Genomic DNA, 12,599 nt, shown 5'->3' on the forward strand with positions numbered 1-12,599 from the left:
AAAATGAGTGAAAAATAAAATAAAGGCATTAAGAGGGGCAAAGTCGAAATCACCCTGCTTTCGTCTCTCGTTTCCCCATGACAAAACCGACATATCAGCTTCCTGTGTCGGGGTTTCCAGGTCCTAACCAGCATGTGGAACATCTTAATCCTCGAGGATTGTTCCCCATGTCAACGACTCAGATTCAATTCCCAAAGATACCAAATCCTGGCCGTCCATTTCGTTTCACCGATTGGTCTTTTCTGAAATTAAAAACAAATAATAGTTGAAATTTATTATTATATAAATCCATTTCACCGATTTTTTTTTGTTTGTTGATAGTCAAACTCAAAGTCACACGGGTCAAACACCATCAGCCTATGCATGATAGGCCAGTAGTACTATAGAGTGAGTGTGAGGTCAGAGTTGTACAATCTCACGCGTGCAAAGGGAGAGAGAGGGTGTATCGTGGCACGTGCGTTGGCGTGTGCAAGTGTAGAAATTTTGCAAAAAAGCGCTTTTGTAAGTTTGACGGGGACTAGGAAAGATATTCGGAGTGCATGGAGAGTGTCAGGGGGGGTGAGGGGTCCACTGCAGACCAGGGTCAGGGTGGCTCAGTGTGGTTGGGGTTGGGGACCATGTCATGAGATGGTGTAGAAGACGCAAGGGACCGACGGATCAAAGGTCAGTGAGTGAGTGAGTGAGTGAGTCAGTCTGTGGGGTGGCTCGTGGCAAAAGATTTCATTTGAGTTTGATTTCATGGCTCACGAGTCACGTGAATGATGAATCTTTTGCTTTCGCTTTCTTCGGCTGAGAGTTTTCGGTTTGCTTTCTCTTCTTTTGAGGGTGTCTAAAGCTGAACCACGCCCTTGACCACTTGAAAGCTCACAAATTGGGTTAAACGGCCTAAGGCTATGAACACTGGAACACTGGAACACTGGAACACTAGAAAGAAAGAAAGCAAAAATAAGAATGACCCAAGTTCAGTTTCAGCTTAGGAATTCAGAAAAGGAAAAAGTTGGGTATTGGGTCCCACTTACAAACTGGATATGGCTCACCATAGATGGACCAGATCAGACCAGATTGGGTTGGTCATTGGTGGCTCCCTATCTGGGCTTTTTCCCGGCAAGCATGGCCCTTGGGGCATGTGGGACATTGATAGGGCCCAATTAGGGGGCAAACATAATTTTCTTCATGAAGTCGCGGCATACAAAAGATGTAAAGGGTACATATGTGGGTTCAACCGGTTGGTTAAGACCGTGTGTCTGTCTCATCTATTGTGTTGCTCGAGATGAGTGTAAAAGTTTTAATCCGAAGAAAACTAGTGAAACAAAAACATAATAATGATTTACAGTTTACTTGAAAGTGATAAAAATAAATATAATAATGATTTTAGGTCACGTTCATTTCTTTCCAATTTTGGACGAGCATCATGGAATGGGATGCCTGCCCTATGATGGAAAACAAGAAAAGCTCCCCCCACAAGCCTGTAGGCTATAGGTTGGTCTATAATATTCTTTTGGGTGTTTGGCAGCAAGCACAATGCACCTCCCCAGTAGACAGATAGAGAGCGAAGATATCAAGGTGGCTGATTTGGCCTAGCCTCCTAGCTAGGTAAATCCCATTTTCTGGTTTACTAGTCTATGTTTCCAACCATACAAATACTAATGAACTACTGATTGGCAGCAAAACAAAATGACCCAACTCAAGATAAATGAAATGATCATCAATATATATTACAGAAAAAGCAGCAAGAATAATAAAAGGCAACAGATATTATTTTTCTTATTTTGTCACAAGGTGTGCAAAATCATCAGGACTGCTCCATAAAGTTCACAACTTGGGCATAATCCACCTAATTAAGACAGCTACCGAGGAAACTTACGGATCAGTCAGCAAAACCTTATACAATAACAATAATATTAATCCATAATACCATACTAATTAACTACTAATTAAGCAGGTACCAAAATATGTTTGTTTTTTGCTGCTATGCTGGTAGCAAAAAACAGCTGATCATGTGAGTTGAACAACACAGCAATGCCCACAGAGTTCTTTCTCTCCATCCTCCTCCATCGGCTCCATGCTTGTCCATGCATCACTGGTTGCTGAGATATCAAATTTATGAACGATCGACATTGTTCTTGACAATTCTCTGTATATGCCATACCCTGCCAGGAAGTACAAGTTAACGCCAATAGGTGCCATTGTTAGGTAACGCCTCTGGCTAAGTGCCCAGTTGTGATCATCTTGCGTGCCCAATGCAGATATCAGGGAATTCAGACTTTGTATTTGGGACCCTTCAACTTCATTCCATATGTTGAGCTTCCCATCATATGACTCAATGTGACCTTTCCATTGCTTGTAGCAATCACCAGAGCTAAAAAGTCTCCCATCTACTTCCACAATTTGATTTGGTGGCACATCCAATTGCCACATCCCCACTATGAGGTCCCACATCCTTGTTTGCGTGTCGTACACCTCAGCACAGCTGCGCACCATTATTGGAGGCAGCTCCGAGTCAGCCCTCTCTGCGAAACCTCCCACCACGTAGATTTTACCTAGCCATGTCACGCCCACGCAATTGTACCTCAATGTGCTCATGTTAGGCAGCGGGGTCCACTCGTTGAGCTCGGGATCGTACACCTCAGCTAATGGAATCCCCCTTGCGCATGCTAGCGTGGACTTACCCCCGGCCACATAGATCTTGTTCTCGAAAATCGTGCAGGCAAAGTCACACCTCGAGATGCCAAGTGGTGCACACGTTGACCATTGGTCAGACCCAACATTGTAACGCAACACAGATGAAGAGACTTCAATATCCACGTCAACAAGCTCACTGCACTCATCTGATGTGTGAGCTCTCTCCTTGCGGCAAACCCTACCACCAATTATGTAAACCGAGTCACCTAAAGACACCATGGCAAAACCCTTTAAGATATGGTTCTCAGTGAGGCCAGGGATCGAGCTAGCATGTGTCCATGTGTTGGTTGATGGGTCGTAGAACTCTATCCAGTTAGAGATGTTCAAGTTTGGCGCTGATTCTCTGAAGCAAAATGTGGCGCAAACCCTGTAACTGGATAGAGAGTTGTTTGGTGAGGAAGGTGGTGGAGTTGAGGGTCTTGGTGGGGATGGGAGAGAACCCATTGGAGTGGCTTGGGAAAGCTTGGTGGTGAAGGGTGGCTTTGAACTAATTAATTTTGATTTTGTCAAATGGGAAATGTAACATATAAGGAAATGGAAGATATAGAGAGAGATAGCGGAGAATACAACAAATGTGTGGTTTGAGGACATCGACTAGAAATAAGGTTTGGTGTGAATTTCTAGGATTTCTTGTGTTGCATGATTGAATAGTTGATAATAATGTTTTTGGCGGGTTATTGTCTCTTGTATTGTCCATTTTGTAAAATAATTAAGATTTTCGGAGGATTCGATGCAAAAATAAGAGAGAATCGAGTTATATAATTAAAGATTAGAGAAGAGTGTGGAATTTGAGTCACTCTTTATCTGATGGTTAGTATTGTTTTGATTGAGATCTATTTGACTGATGACAACATTAACAAGGACATTAATTTAGTTTAATATAATTAACCAATTATTATATTTTTCTTGGTTCACTGGTTGCTTATATATATATATATGTATATTTGTAAGGTTATAGAAACTCACACCTATGCAGGAAAATTTTGAGGGGAGAGTTAATGGTGAACTGGTGATTGAGTAAAAAAAAAATTTACCTGGTAAGTTGTGTTTTCTACAATTTCTACTGCTTTAGAGATGCGAAAGTGATTTGAATTTAGATTCCTATCTATCTTGGGGAAGTAGTTTGTGTTGGACTGAACTAAATTGAGCTTAGATGAACTTAGTTCAGAAGTGTTGACGTGGCATTGATTGATTGGTCCATCAATCAGTGCTGTGCTGCTATAGCTACACACTGTTTGCGGCGGGGCCACTTTTAAGCTTGGAGTGGCCCTAGCCCCTCCAAATTTTCATGTCTCATCTATTATATTATATACGTTTAGAATTTGTAACAAGGTATAAGTTAAGTTAACATTCCATCTAAAATAAATTAGATATAACTAAATTAGAAATATTTAGTTCTAAATATGTAATTATTGAATACTTAGATGTTTTATATACTTGTATTTTCTACTTCGGCCTCCCAATTTTACGATTTTAGCTTCACTCTGTTTGACATGGTAAAGGTCTCCCGTAATCTCAACTAAACACATGGCCTGTATTCAATATAAAATAATTCATAAGAAATCAAACTTAGGAAAGGAAAAAAAAACAATAAGCACTGTTTAGACAGGAAGATTGGGAGTTGAGCTAGGCAAACATGCATGAAACAGCGCTCTGAAAAAGCACTTAAAAAGGCATCAGTAGGGCAAATCCACATGAGATGCTACTATATGATAACATTAGAATCTGAAATCTAACACCTTTTCTTTCTCACCAAGCCAACACAGAATCGTCTCTTGGATACGGTTTTGCTTATCAAGAAATTAATGCCCCAATTTTAAATGTAAAAAAGTGCATAACACTATACTTGTTTGTGCTCCTGGGATCTCATATCTTTATTTCTGCTTTTTATCATGCAGATTTTTCAGACAGCAGAAAGCAATTTTAACATATGGGGAAACCAACAGCAACCAAGGCATGTGACAACTAGGAATCAATGCAGGCTGAGGGTGCAATTTGGTCAAAGGGAATTGGATACTGCCCGCTACAGTAGTAACATGTGTTTCCACCTGATGGGTTGGGCTGAGACCATGGTCAGATTGAAAAAAAATATATAATGTCGTCTTCTCCAGATTCTTTAGTTGAGGTGTGGATGATGATGATGATGGTGTTTAGGCTTCGATGATAGCATAACCCTAAATCCGAAACGCTAAATTCTAAACAAGTCACTTATCATTACGATATTATGAAATGCTTCGACTTTTCAAATGTAGTATGGAGGACAAAAGATAGAAGGCTAGAATTGCTGAGCAAAGCTGTAAGAGGAGCGCATGATGAAGCACCAGCAAGAAATTCAGAAAGCAAAATCACATGAGAAACAGGTACATAGTGCAGCATTATTGGAGAAAGATGATAACATTTTTTGGGCTGACAGGTTGAATGTGTGTAAATGTGCGCTCTGAAATGGATATAAGTTGGGGGTGGCTGGCACATTGTTTTCAACCCCAAATACCTAAGCCTAAGTTGAAAGATGCAACCTTTGATCAAGACAAAATCTCCATTGTCTTGAGGTCCACCATGTACTTAACCCTAGCTAGGAGGAGCCTAGAACAATTGAGCCAAAGCATCAAAAGGTGACCCCACTTGAAGAAAAAGCCAGGTGGCAAAACCAAAACCGATATATTCGAATCATCCAAAACTAGAAAACCCAAATCCAAAAGAGAGAAAGCTACAGAAGCAGCACAGCAGCGCAGAGAGGTGCCAAAGGTTGCTCTGTTGGGCAGAATGACAGGTCATCTGAAATGGGACCTAGTTGGAGATGGTGCAGCAGCACAGGCGCACAGAATGGGCAAAGGGCCACGAGCAAATGTGAAGAGAGAGACAAAAGGGAATTTAATGAGCATATGCAAAAGCAAAATGGCTTTGAAGATGAAGCCAAAAAAGAAAGAGAAGCAAAGAAGCTCTCGCATTGCCTTCTGTTGGAGACAAACCAGTTTTTGAGGGAAAAAGAAAACTCTGATTTGACTGATCAATGTAGAGATTCATTGCCCATTTTTTTCTATCGTTTTGGATTCATGTGTAGACCCTGGGTGCTTTGCACATGATGAAACTTAGCTTTCTTTGTGACGCACATATCCAACAATTTTACATTGGTTTAAACTTGAATAATATGTGTTGTTTTTCACTAATGATATTATTAAGCAGTCACCACTTAAAAAGAAACCACATGGGTAATTACCATGAAATCAAATTCTCTGTGCAGTGAGTGGATATGTGTGGCTTAAAAGTGATTTGGATCATTAGGGTCTCTTTCCTTTTCGAATAAGCAAGATAAGAATTTTAAACCCTTTGTTATCCAAATAATTTGAACGAGTTATTAGAGATACTGTGACCCAAACAAAAGGATTTTCTACCACTAAACAAATAAAAAACAGAGTGCAGTTTTCAATCCAAAAACACAGTGCAGTCTTCAATCCAAAAACACAGGCAGTTTTCAATAAATAAAAAACAGAGTGCAGTTTACAGTGAGGTTTTAGGCGTCCACTAATTGCCAGACGGTAGAGGGTTTAAGGTCCTAGGATTTTTTATGGCTTCAATATGGGTAAAAGTAAAGGCCGAGGAAATACCCTTGAAATAATGATTCGTTATGCTCCAACCACATTCTGATAGTGATACGACCTTAGGCTCACTGCCCACTGTCCCTGCTCTCTCTCTCTCTCTCTCTGACTCTCTCTAGATGGTGGAATTTTAGAATCCCAATGTGATTTCAAGAAAAAAGTATATCAGTGTAGACTACGGCAGAAGCTGCGCAGCTACTTTGAGAGACCAGAAAGATTGCGTTTTGCATCTGCATTCCCTTCACCATCACCCTTTCTCGAAAAGGTTGTTTCTCCTTCTTTTTATGTCTTTGCATTTCAACCTTCTGCTGCATCATAACAGATTTTCTTTTCTCAAATCTTGTATTTTCAGCTTCTCTCTTCTCAGTCCGTGAAGGAGCTAGCTATTAACTCTCCTTTCTCTCTCTGCCTCAGCAACAAACCCAGAGCAAGAGACATTGCAGCCCACCTCTCAACTTATTTAAAACAGCGAAGAAAACAGGGGAAGAGCCAATTGGGTTTTTGGTGCAGGAGACTCGGTGAGCAGCAGTGTAAGCGAGCCACTTATGAATATGGGTTTGGTAGGAAGCTTGGTTTGGGTGAATGCATACAGTAGGAAGCAGTGTAGGAGCCTGTTCTGGAGAATGAGAGCGGCATTGAAGAAGGCTCTCAAGAACTCTGGCAAGCAGCAGTTGAGGTTCCAATATGATCCTTCCAGCTATGCTCTGAATTTTGATGATGGCTCTTGGAAATCAGCCCAGGAAGCAAATGCTTTGAAATTGAAACATGCAACAAAACCTCAGGCCCATTCGGATTCAGATGTCAAAAATACTGCTTGGGTTTATGTTCTTTGGGTGGTTTCGGAGTGATGTTTGCAAGGGGAAAGAGGGGAGCAGATTGTTTTTTCTTTTTTCTTTGTGTTTGTGTGGTGTCCAAAAATTTTAGCAGCTAAAGTGCCATGCTTGTGAAGAGTGGGGTCATTGTCTAAAAAATGAATGGTTATAATTACAAGTGTGACTTATGATTTTCTTATTTCATTTCTCATGTTAACTTCTTCGTTGTTTGGCTAAATTGTCTAATATTTATTTTCTTGAGTCCTCAGGGAAATTACATGATCATGATGTTCTTAATGTTCAGTGAGATTGCATGCAATCCATTAGAAGGTAAGGGAACGTAAGAACGCTTTCCTTACCTATAACTTGAAAGCTGCGATGAGCGCATGTGCATTCTAGCTTCTCGAAATTTTGACAAGACCACAGCAATTTTTCTTTTAATTTTTATTATTTGAAGTAAGACCACAGCAATACATTATTGTAGCTCACTACCTGTTTTGCTGCACCTAAGACAGCCAACAAGATTTACTCCACAATCTCAAGAAATAGACGTAAAAGAGATGTTATAGACAATCATTTGTACAAATGTTGAGAATGCCACAGAAACGTAAATGATAATAAAATTAACAAAGATTGCAATGAAACAACATCCAAAGGAGGAATGTAGATACAGCCATTTCGCGATAAATGTACATACATCATTTGTCATTCCATGAAAGCCTAGACGAAACCTAAATCCTCCACACAAGGAGGTAGGACGGACATCCTCTAGACAGTAGGGTCTTCTAGCATGGCAGTGGAAAGATCATTTATCCGAGGATAAGCAGCTTTTTCATCAAGCTGGTTCTGGGCCCATATCAGCATCTTCAACAAGCTTGGTAGCTTCGGGTCTGTGGTAGGACAACAGGACATACAAAAATTGTTAACCTAAGTTAAAAATTGTTTCTTCAGAGATCTATCTCCTAATCAATATTTGCTCTAAAAAATACTCACGAACGATTTGGCATTTTACCCTAGAATATCCCTTCAAATAGTATTAAATTGATGAACAATCTGGATTTTTTAAAGCGAATTTTCCATATGATTTTGTTACTGGGAAATAGTGTAGTTTTCCAATCAATGTACTCAGCAATCAAAAATATTGTGCTGATACAACTATAGCTTGACCATACTTTTTCTTGTGAAGTTTACGGTTTACCAACTAAACCTTTTTACTCCAAGAAAATTCGGGTCGGCAACCAAAAATAATATTAACCAAACTAACAGTATAAATGCTTTTCAAGATAAATAATGAAAATAATCCAGTTACGTTCTATCATAACTGGGAACACAAACAAAGGTAGTTACAGAATAAATCAAACTACACACTAACCTTTTTCATGACTCTGGCTGGTAAGGATGGCCGCATTCACCTCACTTGCTGTCTTTAGGCGTTGTGATATGTCCAGAAGCTCTCCAACAGGACAATTGGACACATCTTCAAAGGCTAGCAGTGCAACAGTCCTCTCCAACTCTTCTAAAAAGCTTTGCTGCATATAATGTTATTGATAAGTAATCATAACTCTAACTTTCTAAGGATAAGATATGTGATGATACAAAATTTAACACGGGAATATGGTCAAATGAAGCATTCAAAAAATCAGTAACTATCTTCCACCTTGGTAACATTTACAACAGTTCAACTTCAGCCAATGAGTGAATAAACAACAAAGTCAAGCAATTCAGTTGGATGGAGTTGGGGGAAGCCAACAGAAAGTTAAATCATAAAATTATATTCATCATAGTCAATCGAAGCAAAGTTACAATGGGCTGAATCTTACATTTTCTTCTCCCCTTGGCGCTAGCTCTTCCTGAGCAAACTCAAGGGCTTCTTCTACTTTTCCATTCCGAATTAGTTCTATCAACCGTTGCTGTTGGAGATGGAAAAATAATTGGGGATTTGTATCCAAAATCTGCAAACAGAGTTATCACAGATCTTTAAATATTTTAGATAACAGGCTGCTCACTGGCAAGCAAAAATCTCTAAAGGAATAGACTCAAATAAAAATTATAAAAAGGAAACGAAACTACTTGAATGTCAATCTAAAAGAAAAAGGAAACCCTTCTCATGGATGGATAAGGCAAGAAAATAAAAAAACATTGAAAGGAAAGGAAACCCTCCTCGTGGATGGATGTCAAACTACACTACCTGCATGTTTACATAAAGAGGAAAAAAAAAACAGGTTGCAGAAAACCATCCATTTAAGCGTAGGTTTATATTCTTTGTGTCCAAGTTCTTTTCTCTACAAGTGTAGTAGTCCTAACCATGATGGCAGACTGACCACAATGAAAGTGAGTCACCTTATTTATAGTTTACTCGTATGCTACTCTTTGGGTTTAAAAAGTCGTTACTGACTGATCGAGGCTCTAGGTGGGAGGTAAAACTAACAAATTTGGCCAAGAAATCCCATGATTTTGACAGGGAGTAGCAATACCACTCTGATTTTTTTTTTTTCCTACAAAGGTTTGAGAGCCTCAATAATTCTTCTACTCCCAAGTCACTTCCAGAGGAAAAGTCGGGATTTTCAAATCCCAGTGAATGTTTTTCTTTTCCAGAAAAATGACAGGATATTTTAATAAGCTGAAGGACATGATTCTCTTAACAGATAAATCAAGCAACATCATGCATTTAATAGCTACTTCCCTAATGCTCAATACAAAAAACAAAAAACAAAAACAAAAAAAGCCAGGAACAACAACAACATACCCTGCTCGACAAACTCATCCTGGTTAGAGGTTGATTAACACACTACTTACAATCACCACATAATGAATCTCATGATTATCATCAAATAAGTGACTATTTGACATATGAACCAACCTCAATTATAAAAGAGCTTCATATGAGGCTGACAAACTTCATATCATGTTTGGCACAAATATGATTATTCAAATTGCAGTGCCACAATTAATATGACATGGCATATTTTCAGAGAAAAGGAATGATATAAGATTTTATCAAAGGAAAAAAAAGAGCAATAATTTTTTCACCAATAGTATAAAACTACGGACTTTATGAAGATAACCAAAAGTTTTAAAAATGGCATCCTACCTCAGGGTTTAAGTCATTCACTTTCTCAATTGCATCCTCCACATTACCACACTGTACAGCCTTCTTGACAGCCATACGGTCTGTGATTGTTGCAAGATCAATATCTGCTATCTAACCATAAGGAGAAACACAACATATAATACAAAATGAAGCACACCAAGACATCGACAATAAGAACATGCCATAAGTTATATATAAAAAAGGATACGTTCAGTTCCAGATTCCTTTCGGAATTTCTCAGCAGCATCAACATAACCCTCGGTGACAAGAAAGTTCATCACCAATTTATTCATGTCTTCTTTCTTAATTTTTACATCCTTGAGCTTCTTCTCCCAGTCTTCCCTTGTTATGACTTTCTTCGACGCAGCCTATGGCACAACATAGAAATATTAGACAAATTTGCATTGTCACACAACATACCCTCTTCAACTACAGTTTCTTTTTCTTTCTCCAATTGAAAATGAAATCTGCTCCACTCTACCATGCCAATGGGGATAGTTATAGACCTAATAACTAAATATTCAACCTCAAATCAATGTCGTGAACTCGTTCTAAAAACTCATAATTGAGCAGTCAAAACCACGAAATTATAATCTAGATGTCAATTTACCATTGCTTCGATCTCTGCAAGTTGATGAACCACAATCCAGAACAGTGACATCAGTGCACCGCCTTGAATCCCATCATTCAACTCCCACAACTATACTTCCTTCAAATCGCCCTGTAAATTTTACACAGCGATTCAAATTGCAACAAGAGACCCTATACTGACCAAACAGCTGGGAATCATAAACTGGAAACCCTAGTTCTGCATAAATGCGATAGAACTGTAAATATAACTGTAGCTGAGTGATAATTTTCCCGATAAAACTTTTTCCAAGACAAGTGTTTGCCAAGAAAATACTGAAGTAAAAGGTACCTTGAAGAGTGCTGGGTTTGCGATGATTGCGTCTATATATATACTGCTTCGTATTCGTCTGTGCGTGTGAGTGAGTGATTGGGATCCCGGCGATCCCTTTCTTCTCGCTGCTCAGAACCTCTGGGTTTGGTGGTTAGTGTTTTCGGGTTACTCTTAATTTGGGTCCTGACCTTAAACGGGTCGGATCCCGGTTTGTTTTATTTGGTTTCTCGATGGTTTGACGTGTCACCCGATTATGCGCTCAAGCTTGTATTCGAATTGTGCTCTCGGAACCTTTGGGCTTTGACCCGAGCGTAGTTCGGGCTTTGATTTTGAGTTCAAGCTTGATATGCAGACCGGCCCATGATTAAACTTTTATTAAAGCATTTTATTCGAGAATAAATAGGCGGACACACTATCTAACTTTTATTAAAGTAAACAAATGACATATATACTAAAGGGGTAAGCAAGTAATTATAATTTATTTTATAAAAAATTAACAAATCTCTTTATAGTTGTGTCTCATTAGTCTCTTGTTCTCTGTAGTAATTACAATCACTCTTTTATCTCTCTCTATCCTCCTCCTCCAATAATTGCTATTATATATGCTTGGGTCCTAGTTTGTATCTACTTTCTATTTTCCTCGCATCTAACATTTTTTGCGCCCACTATTATATGAGATTCTTAATTTCCGTACATCATACGCAATTTTACTAAAATAAAAACAAAAAAAGTTGTCAAACAGATCCTTAATTTCATAGTCGTACTTTTTAATTTATAAGATATAGTCGTACATTTCGAAAATGAAGAAGCCGCACAAGGTTTTAAAAAAAATATATTAGTTGATAACTTGATATCACCATCATCCTTTTTCACCGACTCAATCTTTTACTTGTTTGTTTAATTACTTTTTTCTTTTTTTAATGAACCTTTTGTTAAATTACTTAACTTATTGGCAGTCACGGGTCCAAGGGAGGCCTTGAATAAAAAATTATTAAAATCCCAAAAGTAGAAGAAAACAGGTACTATAGTGGCGCGAAATGGACATAGTTTAGGTGACACGTAACTGCGTTGGCCGGTTGCCAATATCGTAGGCGCGAATTACGCCACTACCCTTCTTTTCTTTGTTAGCAAGTTGGAACTTTCGCAGCCAGTTGAGACTTGAGACGCTTTTCCATTCAATAGCATGGAATTTCACTCCGACATTAACATTGTGTTTGTGTGCAATTTACAAAGAAGTTTCCATGCAAACCTCAAACAACATTTTTTTTATTTTTATTAGGGGTAACATAAATAACAATGAAAGCATCTTTACAATGAATAATACTGTCTACTTAATATATAGCAAGGTAATTTTGAGCTTTCAAATAGCATTTTGGATGGACGTATTCGAGATGTATTGGACTCAAATGTACCATATCTTCAAATACATTCAATCTAATATGGTTATTGTTTTTTATGTAAATTTAGCTTTGTAGTCAAATTCAAATCATTTCTTTCAAATTCCTCCATTAAAAGGA

The 12,599-nt window shown here is 38.5% G+C and overlaps 2 protein-coding genes and 1 long non-coding RNA gene across 7 annotated transcripts; 1 reads left to right on the plus strand and 2 right to left on the minus strand.

Annotated features, from left to right (window-relative positions):
* Nucleotides 1,965–3,228, minus strand: LOC18778920 (kelch-like protein 8). The gene has a single exon (XM_020561392.1). The coding sequence runs from the start codon at nt 3,124–3,126 to the stop codon at nt 1,996–1,998; it is 1,131 nt and encodes a 376-aa protein (XP_020416981.1). The 5' UTR covers nt 3,127–3,228; the 3' UTR covers nt 1,965–1,995.
* LOC109948884 lies at nt 6,123–7,778 on the plus strand. The gene is made up of 2 exons (XR_002271337.1): nt 6,123–6,543; nt 6,631–7,778. It is a non-coding gene; the product is annotated as an uncharacterized LOC109948884 (long non-coding RNA).
* LOC18779292 (glucose-induced degradation protein 8 homolog) lies at nt 7,620–11,278 on the minus strand. 5 transcript variants are annotated; one of them, XM_007211867.2, is made up of 7 exons: nt 11,101–11,278; nt 10,792–10,902; nt 10,390–10,549; nt 10,182–10,288; nt 8,911–9,042; nt 8,463–8,619; nt 7,620–7,980 (listed from the first exon to the last, which is right to left on the minus strand). In XM_007211867.2, exons 2-7 carry the CDS (start codon nt 10,840–10,842, stop codon nt 7,859–7,861), a joined length of 729 nt encoding a protein of 242 aa, XP_007211929.1. In that variant the 5' UTR covers nt 10,843–10,902; nt 11,101–11,278; the 3' UTR covers nt 7,620–7,858. The 5 variants fall into 5 exon arrangements, with proteins under 5 accessions (XP_007211929.1, XP_020418270.1, XP_020418269.1 ...); XM_020562681.1 differs by having other exon boundaries at nt 7,629–7,980; nt 10,182–10,285; nt 11,101–11,236; XM_020562680.1 differs by having other exon boundaries at nt 7,629–7,980; nt 10,182–10,285; nt 10,792–10,989; nt 11,101–11,236.

The sequence above is a fragment of the Prunus persica genome, chromosome G4, assembly GCF_000346465.2.
Source record: "Prunus persica cultivar Lovell chromosome G4, Prunus_persica_NCBIv2, whole genome shotgun sequence".
NCBI classification, from domain to species: Eukaryota; Viridiplantae; Streptophyta; class Magnoliopsida; order Rosales; family Rosaceae; genus Prunus; species Prunus persica.

Excerpts from the sequence above, each read along its gene's own strand:
- LOC18778920 (XM_020561392.1), bottom strand. The coding sequence starts at position 3,126 with ATGGGTTCTCTCCCATCCCCACCAAGACCCTCAACTCCACCACCTTCC.
- LOC18779292 (XM_007211867.2), bottom strand. The coding sequence starts at position 10,842 with ATGTCACTGTTCTGGATTGTGGTTCATCAACTTGCAGAGATCGAAGCA. Across the intron at positions 10,289-10,389 it reads AAAGGAATCTGGAACTGAAC|CAGATATTGATCTTGCAACA; the intron begins GTATCCTTTTTT and ends ATGGTTAGATAG. Across the intron at positions 7,981-8,462 it reads CAGCCAGAGTCATGAAAAAG|ACCCGAAGCTACCAAGCTTG; the intron begins GTTAGTGTGTAG and ends GTCCTACCACAG.